Genomic DNA, 12052 nt, shown 5'->3' with positions numbered 1-12052 from the left:
CCCAAGGCTGGAATCGAACCTGGATCCCTAATGCTGTGAGGCAGCAGTGCTAACCACTGTGCCACCGTGTCGCCCTAACTTTTATATAACCTTTGTATTATGTGTCCATGTCTTTCTGTGTTTCCTTTTTGCTTGAAGCACATGCTCTTTCTCTTTTTTAATATAAATTTTGAGTACTCAATTCTTTTTGTTCCATTTAAGGGGCAATTTAGCGTGGCCAATTCACCTACCCTGCGCATCTTTTTGGGTTGTGGGGGCGAGACTCAGGCAAACACGGGGAGAATGTGCAAACTCCACACGGACACTCTCTCTTTCCCTGCCTCGAGTTCATTGCATGAAAGGTTGAACGGAGAGAGAATTGAACCAGCTCCTATCATTCCCACCAATCTACCAGCATCTGATCGGACCGGTATTGGGAAAGGGGCAGAGTGAAAGATTTGTGGTGTTTAGCTGCTTTTGATATGACTGATGTGCCTGCGTTCCCCACAGCTGTATATTCATCTGGCGGCTCAGCTCAGAGTTGACCATTAACATGAGGCAGAGGTTGGCCGAGATCAGGCAGAAGGAGAAAAAGCCAATGAAGACACCTCCACGGAAACAATCCACTCCAAACAGGTACAGGAACAGCAAGACTGCCATGTTGGGGAGAGGGAGAAAACTATGCCTTCGAGGAGAGAGGAACTAAAGTATCTGTGTTTTTAAATTCATTCATGGGATGTGGACATCGCTGGCTGGGTCAGCATTTATTGCCCACTCCTAATTTCCCTTGAACTGAGTGGCTTGTGAGGCCATTTCAAAGGGCATTAAAGAGTCAACAACACTACTGTGGACTAGGATTCACATGTAGGCCAGACCATACCTGGAGAGCAGATTTCCTTCCCTAAACGGCATTAGTGAACCAGATTAGTATGTCCAAAAAAATACGACAATAGTTTCATAGTCACCATTAGACTTTTAATTCCAGATTTTATTTTTCATTGAATTCACATTTCACCAGCTACCATGGTGGGAATCAAACCTGGATCCTCAGAGCATTACCCTGGGTCTCTGGATTATTAATCCAGCAACAATACCACTGCATCACCACCTCCCTGATCAATTGAGTGGATGGATGTTGCAGCTAACTATGAACCACTTTCCCAATATACAGGCAGAAACACGAGGACTGTGGCCAATTTGTAAAATCCAGTTCCTTCAACTGACCTCCAGCGTCACCTTTTATCTCTGATCAACTTTGTACAGCAACAACTTAAGTACAGAGACTAAGGTCCCCACTGCCTACAGCATTGATGCTAATGTGATTTGCCCACTGTATAAGATGAGGAGTCAATCCACAATTCTTAGAAAGGCCTGTGTCCAGTAATACCACAGATCCTGGGTAGAATGGAGGTGATTGGATAATGTCCTGTCAATCCTGGCTGGAGGAGTGTTTTCACATACAGAATTGATACTATCAAATTATCCTCCACTCACTGCATATCGCTGGGGAAGTAATCTTGCTTTTGTGAGACGTTGCTGAGTCCTGGTTGCCATAGCTTGTAGAGAACCCGGGGCGGCGGCGGTGGAGGGGGCGGGGCGGGGGGGGGGGGGGGGGGGGCATAGGAGGTAGTGAGCAATGACGGGGGAGGGGGCAATGGCTTGGATATTCCCAATGTTTAACTAGCGGAAATTATGGGTCATGAGGACTGGATATTTGACAGAATACAGAGGTAGTGAAATGATTTGGAGAACTGTCATTGAACTCTCACAGCAATGGGGAACCTACGTGGACTGAACAGTATTACACAGAGTTATTAACATTGAATACTGTGTTATTATATTTTGGAAAAAAAAGACTAATTGCTCTTTTGGATCCTTCACTATCTCCATCTTTAACACTATCTCTCTCTTCCACCCTGTCCATATCTCTCCCTTTCATCTCTTTTTCTCTATATCCCAGTCTCCAGCTTCATATTTCCCTCTCCAACTTCCTTTATTTCACTCTCTCTGGTTCTCTCTGTTTGTGACAAGAAAGCAGCTCATTCCAGATTGCAATATTCATCCATCTTTCTTCACTCCCCACCCCACTCCCTCCCCGCAGGCGGGAAACATTTGACGTTGCTGCTCAGACGGCCATGTCCTCCGACAGTGAGAAAGAAGCCGAGGAAGATGGAAATGAGGAGGAGGAAGGTCACTGTGAGGGTTCCACGCATGCAATGCCAAAACGAGGTCTCGCGGATGCAGGCACTGGTAGGTCCACTCTGACCTGTTCAGACTGGAGACGGGTAAGGATAGTTGTGTGAAAACAGAGCTAGTGCCCTTCAGCCTTCCACCAGCTCTTTGAGTTTGTTGAAAAGGCTGCATTAGAGTAAATAAACAGCCTACGGGATCTGTCACTCTCTGGATTTGCCAGCTAATCCAAGGGTACATTGTGGACATCGGGTGCCACCCAATTCTTCACCTTCCTAACCATTCTGCATGGACAGTAGGTTACTACCTATAACTACTGCCAGAAATGTGGTACAACGATGGAAGTACCCCTAGAGCGTTAATGTAACAGGAATCTAAAGCCCTTCCAGCAGAATATTGAGATTGTGCAAGTCCATTATACTTAACCAGGCCAGGGGAGTTGAACACTGTAAATATCGCAGGCTTGTAGTGATAGGAATCCCAACACTGTATCATTTGTGAACCTGAGCAAAAGCAGTCCAAAACTGCACCATTACAGGTTGTGAGCAATGGGAGTCCAACAGTGTCATTTTTAAACTATTAATTTTTATTTAACTTTTTCCATTTTATAGACAATACAAAACAACATAACTGACTCGATGCACCCACCCCATTCGTATATATAACAGCCCAGAACCTAACCCCACCCCTCCTAAAGACCTAACCCCCCCCCATTCATAGAGTTTACAGTGCAGAAGGAGGCCATTCGGCCCATCGAGTCTGTACCGGCTCTTTGAAAGAGCACCCGACCCAAGCCCACATCTCCACCCTATCCTCATAACCCAGTAACCCTACCCAACCCTAAGGGCAATTTTGGATACTAAGGGCAATTTAGCATGGCCAATCCACCGAACCTGCACATCTTTGGACTGTGGGAGGAAACCGGAGCACCCGGAGGAAACCCACGCAGACACGGGGAGAACGTGCAGACTCCGCACAGACAGTGAACCAAGCCGGGAATCGAACCTGGGACCCTGGAGCTGTGAAGCAATTGTGCTAACCACTATGCTGAACAATGATCAGTTCTTTGAAATACCCAATAAAGGTCTGTCCTCTTTGGTAAAACCCCTCAATTGCTCCCCTCACTGTGCACTTGAATCTCTTGAGTTATGCCCCCTGACTGTCCATTCCTCTGATGGGCTGTCCTTCAGATCCTCGTGGGCTTGCCCCCTCATATAAAGGACATGATCAATTTTCCGACTCCCCCAAAACATTATCTAGGCAGACAGACTGGCAAACAGTGGAACAAGAACAGAAATCTTGGCAAAATGTTCATCTTGACTGACTGAACATGCCCACCAAGGACAGAGGAAGATTGTCCCACTTCTGCAGATCATTCCTCACCCTACCCACCAACCTCATATAAATCAGCCAACGGAGCCAGGCCCAGCCCTGGGCCACCTGAATCCCCAGGTACCTAAGGTTGGAATCAGTCAACCGGAACAGCAGCACCCCCAGACTGACTCCCATTCCCGGGGGATTAACTGGGAGCGCTCACATTTTTCCAAGTTCAACTTAGAATCATAGAATTTACAGTGCAGGAGGAGACCACTCGGCCCATCAAGTCTGCACCGGCTCTTGGAAAGAGCACCCTACCCAAAGTCAACACCTCCACCCTATCCCCATAACCCAGTAACCCCACCCAACACTAAGGGCAATTTGGACACTAAGGACAATTTATCATGGCCAATCCACCTAACCTGCACATCTTTGGACTGTGGGAGGAAACCGGGGCACCCGGAGGAAACCCACGCACACACGGGGAGGATGTGCAGACTTCGTACAGACAGTGACCCAAGCCGGAATCGAACCTGGGACCCTGGAGCTGTGAAGCGATTATGCTATCCACAATGCTACCATGCTGGTAGCATAACTTTTTTAGAAAATAATTTTATTGAAAAATGTTGAATTTATTCAACATAATAAAATACCAACAATAACAATAATGATAGCAATCATAAACATTCGCCCCTCCTCAATGAACAACACAACATATTAACAACAACTTAAATTAACACAATGTTAAGTTACATAACCGCAGAGAAAAAAAAATAGAAACTATAATAAGGAATACCCCACCTTACCCCCCCTCCGGTTGCATAACTTAAACCCTGTGAAAGAGCCAAAGCACCTCAGCAGCCCCATTATGTTGCCCATGGTGGGGATCGGGCCGTCACGTACAGTAAGAGATCATCAGCGTACAAGGACACCCTGTGCTCCACCCCTCTCCCCATTATCCCCCTCCACCTACCCAAAGCCCTCAGTTTGATGGCCAAAGGCCCTACCGCCAATGCAAACAAGATGGGGGACATGGGGCACCCCCTGTCACGTTCACCTGTTTAATTGGAAATACTCCAAGCTCATGTTATTTGTGCGGACACTGGCTTTCAGGGCTTTGTACAACAGTAGTCCCCAAGACAGAAACTTCTCCAAACAAATACCCCCATTCTACTCTGTCAAATGCCTTCCCGGCATCCAGTGCCACGATTACCTGTGGTTCCGGCCCCTCCAACAGGGACAGCACCACATTTAACAATTGCTGCACGTTAGTCGACAATTGCCGGCCTTTAACAAAAGCTATCTGATGCTCCCTGATAACTCGAAGGAGACACTACTCCAGCCTTAGTGCCAGCCCCTTTGGCCAATATCTCAACATCTACGTTCAGTAAAGAAATAGGGCGCTACGACCCGCATTCCACCGCATCCTTATTCTTTTTTAAAAGAAGTGAAATGGGTGCTTGCAGTAGCATCGTGGGTAGGGAACCCCATGTTATCGAATCCTCTGACATCTCCACCAATAACGGTACCAACTGTCCTGCAAACCCGTCCAGCCCTGGAGCCTCACCAGTCTGCAATCGCCCTGTAGCTGTCAAGACCTCCTCTGCCCCCAACGGTTCTTCCAGCCCTTTGCGCTCTTCCACCATCACCTTGGGACAATCTAAACCCGCCAAAACTCCATCATATCCGACCCCTCCCCAGGCGGCTCCGACCTATGAATGTTCCTATAGAACCTTTCAAATGCCCCATTGACTTTGTCTGGCTGGACACCAGCCTCCCACCCGAGTCTCTGACCTGAATAATCTCTCAGGAGGCCACCTTCCGCCTCAATTGTACTTCGCAAAGATGTTGGCAGAGCTGTTGGGAGAGGGGGAAGAACCCTCCCAATATGAGCTGGACACAGCACATCGGTCGCTCAGGCCCAGGCCAAAAGCAAATGAGCCACCAAAGGCAGTTATAATTTGCTTTCATAAGTTTCACATTGAGGAGAAGACCTGAGTTGGGTGAAGTAAAGGAGTGAGGTGAAGTGGAATTCGTTGGTATTCGAATATACCAAGACTTGACGCTGGAACTGGCGGGAAAGCGGATGGGTGAAGGCGGCACTGTACAGTAACGGAGGGAGGTCTACCCGGCAAAGCTGAGGGTGACCTACAATTCGAGGGACTGCTACTTCAAGACGGTGAAGGCGGCGGAGGCGTTCGTGAAGGCCGAAGGGCTGAGACTGAAATGAGAGACGGGACTGGGATTGTACTTGGACTGAGGGGATGGGGACTGTGCTTAGCCTTTATCGCTCGTTTTGGTTTTTTCTTGTTCTGTACACATCGGTACAAACAACATAGGTAAAAAAAGGGATGAGGTCCTAAAAGCAAAATACAGGGAGCTAGGAAGGAATTTAAGAAATCGGACCTCGAAGCTAGTGATGTCAGGATTACTACCGGTGCCACGTGCTAGTCAGAGTAGAAATGACAGGATATAGAGGATGAATTTGTGGCTGAAGAGATGGTGTCAAGGGGAGGGTTTCAGATTCATGGGACATTGGAACTGGTTCTGGGGGAGGTGGGACCTGTACAAACTGGACGGGTTACACCTGGACAGGACTGGAACTGATGTCCTAGGGGGGCTATTTGCTAGAGCAGTTGGGAAGGGTTTAAACTAATATGCCAGGGGATGGGAACCCATGCAAGGAGTCAGAGAAAGAGGGGGCAAGGACAAAAACAAAAGGTAGAAAAGTTAATAAGAAACGTGATAGGTGGAGAAACCAAGGTCAAAATTCAAACAGAGCAAAAGAGAAAAATATTGGGAGCAAGACAAACATTGTGAAAAAGACAAACTTAAAGGCTCTGTGCCTTAATACATGGAGCATTTGCAATAAAGTGGATGAACTAATTGCGCAGATAGTTATAAATGGGTATGATATAATTGGGAATACGGAGGCAGGGTGACCAGGGATGGGAACTGAATGTCCCAGGGCTTTCAGTATTTATGAAGGACAGGCATAAAAGAAAAGGTGGTGGCGTGGCTCTGCTGGTTAAAGAGGAAATTAACACAATAGTGAGAAAGGATATTAGCTCTGACAATGTGGAATCTGTATGGGTAGAGTTGAGAAATACCATGGGGCAAAAATATTAGTGGGTGTCATATATAGACCCCCAAACTGCAGTGGTGAGGTTGGCAATGGCATTAAACACAAAATTAGAGATGCATGTAATAAGGGAATATCGGTGATCATAGGTGATTTTAGTCTTCACATAGATTGGGCAAATCAAATTAGCCACAATGCCATAGAGGAGGAATTCCTGGAGTGTATACAGGATGGTTTTCTTGACCAATTTGTGGAGGAACCAACTAGAGAGCAGGCCATCTTAGACTGGGTACTGTGTAATGAGAAGGGAATTATTGCCAGTCTGGCTGTGCGAGACCCCTTGGGGATGAGCGACCATAACATGATAGAATTTTTTTATCAAGGTGGAGAGAGAATTAGTTGATTTGGAGAATAGGGTGCTGAATCTTAATAAAGGAAACTATGAAGATATGAGGCCTTGATGGATTGGGGAGAGTTACTTAAAGTGATGACAGTGTCTCGGCAATGGCAAACAATCAAGGAACACATGGGGGAACTGCAGCAACTGTTCATTCCTGTCTGGCACAAAAGCAAAGCGGATAAGAGGGCCAATCGATAGCTTACAAAGGAAGTTAGAAATAGTACACGATCCAAGGAAGAAGCATACAGATTGACCAAGAAAAATAATAGATCTGAGGATTGGGAGCAGTTTAGAACTCAGCAATGAAGGACGAAGGGATTGATTAAGATGGGGAAAGTACAGTACGAAAGGAAGCTTGCAGGGAACATAAAGGCTGACACTCAGAGTTTCTATAGATATGTGAAGAGAAAGAGATTGGTAAAGAGAAATGTAGGCCCCCTACAGACAGAAACAGGGGAATGCATAATAAGGGACAAAGAAATGGCTGAGCAATTGAATTCATACTTTGGTTCTGTCTTCACAAAAGAGGACGCAAATCAGATACCAAAAACGCTGGAGAATGAAAGGTTTAGTGAGAGGGAAGAACTGAGGGAGATCAACATTATTAGAGACATGGTGCTGGGAAAATTGATGGGATTAAAGGCGGATAAATCCCCAGTGCCTGCGAATCTGCATCCCAGAGTGCTTAAGGCGGTGGCTCTGGAAAAAGGGATGCGTGGTGGTCATCGTCTGGGATTTTATAGATTCTAGTCCCTGCAGATTGGAGGGCAGCTCATGTCACTCCTGTATTCAAAAAGGGAGGTAGAGAGAAAGCAGGGAATTACAGACCAGTAAGCCTAACATCGGTAGTGGGGAAAATTCTTGAAACCATTATCAAGGATTTTATAGCGGAACATTTAGAAAGCAGTGGCAGGATCAGTCAGAGTCAGCATGGATTTATGAAGGGAAAATCATGCTTGACAAATCTGTTGGAATTCTTTGAAGATGTAACCAGTACAGTTGACAAGGGAGCCAGTCGATGTGGTATATTTGGACTTTCAGAAGGTGTTTGACAAAGTCCCGCCTAAGAGATTATTATGCAAAATTAAAGCGCATGGGATTGGGGGAAGTGTATTGAGCTGGATAGAATACTGGTTGGCAGAGAGGAAACAAAGAGTAGGAATTAATAGGTCCTTTTCAAATTGGCAGGCATTAACTAGTGGGGTGCCACAGGGATCAGTGCTATTCACAGTATATATTAATGATTTGGTTGAGGGCACAAAATGTAACATATCAAAGTTTGCATATGAGACCAAGTTAGGTGGGAGGGTGAACTATGACGAGGGTGCAGGGATCCTACAGCAAGATCTGGACAGGTTGGGCGAGTGGGCAAATCAATGGCAGATGCAGTATAATTTGGATAAGTGTGAGGTTATTCACTTTGGAAGCAAAAACAGGAATGCAGATTACTACCTGAATGGTTGTAAATTGGGAGAGGGGAGTGTGCAGCGGGACCTGGGTGTCCTTGTGCACCAGTCGCTGAAGGTAAGCATGCAGGTGGTAAAGAGGCTAATGGTATGTTGTCCTTCATTGCGAGAGATTTTGAATACAGAATAAAGGATGTGTTGCTGCAATTATACCGGGCCTTGGTGAGGCCACACCTAGAATATTGTGTGCAGTTTTGGTCTTCTTTTCTGAGGAAGGATGTTCTTGCTCTCGAGGGAGTGCAGCGAAGGTTTACCAGACTGATTCCAGGGATGGCGGGACTGTCATATGAGGAGAGATTGACTAGGTTGGGATTGTTCTCGCTGGAGTTCAGAAGAATGAAGGGCGATCTCATAGAGACTTATAAAATTCTAACAGGACTAGACAGTGTAGATGCAGGGAGGATGTTCCTAGTGAAAGGTGTGTCCAGAACCAGGGGTCACTGTCTGAGGATTCGGGGTAAACCATTTCAGACAGCGATGAGGAGACATTTCTTCACCCATAGAGTGGTGAGCCTGTGGAATTCATTACCACAGGAAGTAGTTGATGCTAAAACATGGAATATATTCTTTTTTTTAAATAATATTTTATTAAGGTATTTGAACATTTTTATAACAGTAACATAAACAATGACATCAACATGGTAAAATAAACATTCCCCCCCGCCCCCCCCCCCTCAGCCCAACCTTCACTCACCTCAACCATACAACAACAATCCGCCCCCCCCCCCCCCTTTGGAGTACTGCATCTGCTGACATTTTAATTTTCCCCGAGAAAGTCGACGAACGGCTGCCACCTCCAGGAGAACCCTAACATTGACCCTCTTAAGGCAAACTTTATTTTCTCGAAGCTGAGAAACCCAGCCACGTCACTAACCCAGGTCTCTACACTCGGGGGTTTCGAGTCTCTCCACATTAACAAGATCCATCTCTGGGCTACCAAGGAAGCAAAGGCCAAGACGTCGGCCTCTTTCGCCCCCTGAACTCCCGGATCTTCCGACACTCCAAAGATCGCAACCTCTGGACTCGGCGCCACCCGTGTTTTTAGTACCGTGGACATGATGATGGTGGATAGGAGGAGCTGGGGTGTGAGACACCCCAGGTCATAATAGCGACGTGGAACGTGAGGGGGGCCGGAGAAGAGATTGAGGGTTTTTACACACTTGAAGAGCGTAAATGCCAATGTGGTGTTGCTGCAGGAGATCCATCTGAGGGTGAAAGATCAGGTGAGGCTTAGGAAGGGTTGGGTGAGTCAGATTTTCTACCGACAGTCGGGCTCAGGAGGTAGCTGTATTGGTGGGCAAGAGGGTGATGTTTCAGATGGAGAAGGTGGTGGTGGACCGGCGGGGGGGGGAGGGGGGCAGGTATGTGCCGGTGATGGGGGCCAGAGAGTTGGGGCCGGTCGGGGGCCGTTGAAAGCGCCACCCCCCACCCCGGTGATTCTCCCCGCGCGATGGGCTGAGTGCCCGCCGCCGTTCTTGTATGGTCCTACCCGGTGAGACCTCGCCGTTCATGTTTCTGGGAGCGGCCTGGGGGTGGGTGGGGGGGGGGCAACCGACCCCGGGGGAGCCTCCACATTGGCCTGGCCTGCGATTGAGGCCTACCAATCTGCGGGCGGGCTTTTCATTTAATTTCATTATCCTGGTGGGAGCCTATGTTCCGCTGCCCCGGGCCCCTGCAGCTCTCTGCCATGTTGTGTCGGGGCCGGCGCGGAGAAGGCAACCCACGCGCAGGCCCTAGCGCGCATGTGCGGACTGGCGGTGCCTGTGTTGGCGCCCATATCAGCAACTGGAGCAGTGTGAAGCTCTCCAGTGCCGTGCTGGCCCCCTGTGCGGCGCAGGAGCGCTGATCCGAGGGGCCTGTTGATGGCATCGTAAAACGCTCCGGCGTTTACGGCGGCGTCAACACTTAGCCCCAAGATCAGAGAATTCCGCCCAGGGTGCCCCTATATGCCAATGATCTGCTGCTGTATATCTCGGAACGGAGCACGAGTATTTTATGATCTCTCTGCTGAGAGTGGGGGTGGGGCGGGGGGGGGCTACCATTCCGCTTGGCCGCAACCCACTATAGGTACTTGGGGGTGCAGGTGGCCGAGATTGGGGAGGACTCTGAAGATATCGTTTCACTAGCTTGGTAGAGAGGGTGAAGGCCGATCTGTTGAGGCGGATCGGGTGCAGGCAGCTAAAATGAATGTTTTGTCACGGTTCTTGTTTTTCTTTTAGTGCCTAACGGTCTTTTTTATCAAAGTCCTTCTTCAGAGGGGGTGGACAATTCGTTCATTTGGCCGGGAGGGTGGGGTTGGGTTGAGAGGTGTGGAGGGTGGCCAAGATTAGGAGGGTGGCTCTGCAGATAGAACGACAGACGATGGGGGGGTTTGGCCTCCCGAACTTGCTGTACTATTATTGGGCGGCGAATGTGGAGAAGGTGCGGGGTTGGATCAAGAAGGGGGAGGCCCGGTGGGTTAAGGGGTCATGTAGGGGGTCGGGATTACGGGCGCTGGCAAAGGCGCCGCTTCCGATGGCTCCAGGAAGGTTTTCGGTGAGTTCGATGGTGGTGGCCACATTGAAGATCTGGAGGAGTTTCGGCAGCATTTAAAGCTGGGGATGCTGATTAGAGGGAATGATGGGTTCAAGCCGGGGGGGGATGGATGAGAGGTTTCGGAGATGGGACAAGAGGGGGATAAAGAAACTGAAGGATTTGTTCCTGGGTGGGCAATTCGTGAGCTGAGAGGAGTTGGGGGAGAAGTATGGCTTGGCGCAGGGGGAAGAGTTAACGTACTTGCAGGTTCGGGACTTGGCAAGAAAGGTTTACCCGACCTTCCCAATAGCATTGGCTTCTTTGTTGCTGGAAGCAGTGCTGACAGGGGAGGGGCTGAAGAGGGGGGATTGTTTCGGCAAGCTACAGGAGGATGGGTGTCTATGGAGGGGATTAAGGCAAATTGGGAGGAGGAGCTTGGGTGGGGGGGGTTGCTGAAAGAGGGACTGTGGTGTGAGGTGCTGCAGAGGGTGAATGCCTCGACTTCATGTGCAAGGTTGGGGCTGATACAGCTGAAGGAAGTATGCAGGCGCACCTCACAAAATCGAGAATGTGCCAGCTGTTCGACGGGATGGAGGATATCTGTGAGTGATGTGGGAGGGGCCCCGCAAACCATGTCCATATGTTTTGATGTTGCCCGAAGCTGGAAAGTTTTTGAAGGACGGTGTTCAGTGCAATCTCGAGGATCTTGCATATGGATGTAGATCCCAGTTCCCTGGGAGCCATCTTCAGGGTGTCGGACTGGCCTAAGTTGTCGGCAGAATTGAGGCAGATGTCTTTGCCTTCACCTCGCTGATCGCTTGGAGGTGGGTCTTGTTGGGGTGGAGGTCAGTCTCTCCACCCTGTGTCTCGGCGAGGCAGGATGGAGACCTGCTGAAGTTTTTGACCCTGCAGAAGGTGACGTTTGAGCTGAGGGGGGTGAAGGAGGGGTTCTCCAATTGTTGGGGTTTGTTCATTATGCACTTTCAGGAGTTGGTTATTGTTGACTGTTGAGGGGGGTGGGATCGGGAGGTGTTGGAGGGTTTCCTGGTTTTCGGTGATTGTTTTTTATATTGTTGGTGTTGGTCTTTTTTTCTTTTATGGTGA

The 12052-nt window shown here is 48.6% G+C and overlaps 1 protein-coding gene across 1 annotated transcript in view; it reads left to right on the top strand.

Annotated features, from left to right (window-relative positions):
• The window catches only part of mapkbp1 (mitogen-activated protein kinase binding protein 1), a 339461-nt gene that overhangs the window by 276111 nt on the left and 51298 nt on the right, over positions 1-12052 (top strand). Inside the window, 2 exon segments of the mRNA XM_038783933.1 lie at positions 490-615; positions 2081-2229. Of these exon segments, the coding sequence (XP_038639861.1) occupies positions 490-615; positions 2081-2229 (275 nt within the window).

This window comes from Scyliorhinus canicula, chromosome 2 (assembly GCF_902713615.1).
Source record: "Scyliorhinus canicula chromosome 2, sScyCan1.1, whole genome shotgun sequence".
Lineage (NCBI taxonomy): Eukaryota > Metazoa > Chordata > Chondrichthyes > Carcharhiniformes > Scyliorhinidae > Scyliorhinus > Scyliorhinus canicula.
The sequence above is the reverse complement of the archived record's forward strand: the minus strand, read 5'-3'. Positions and strand labels throughout refer to the sequence as shown.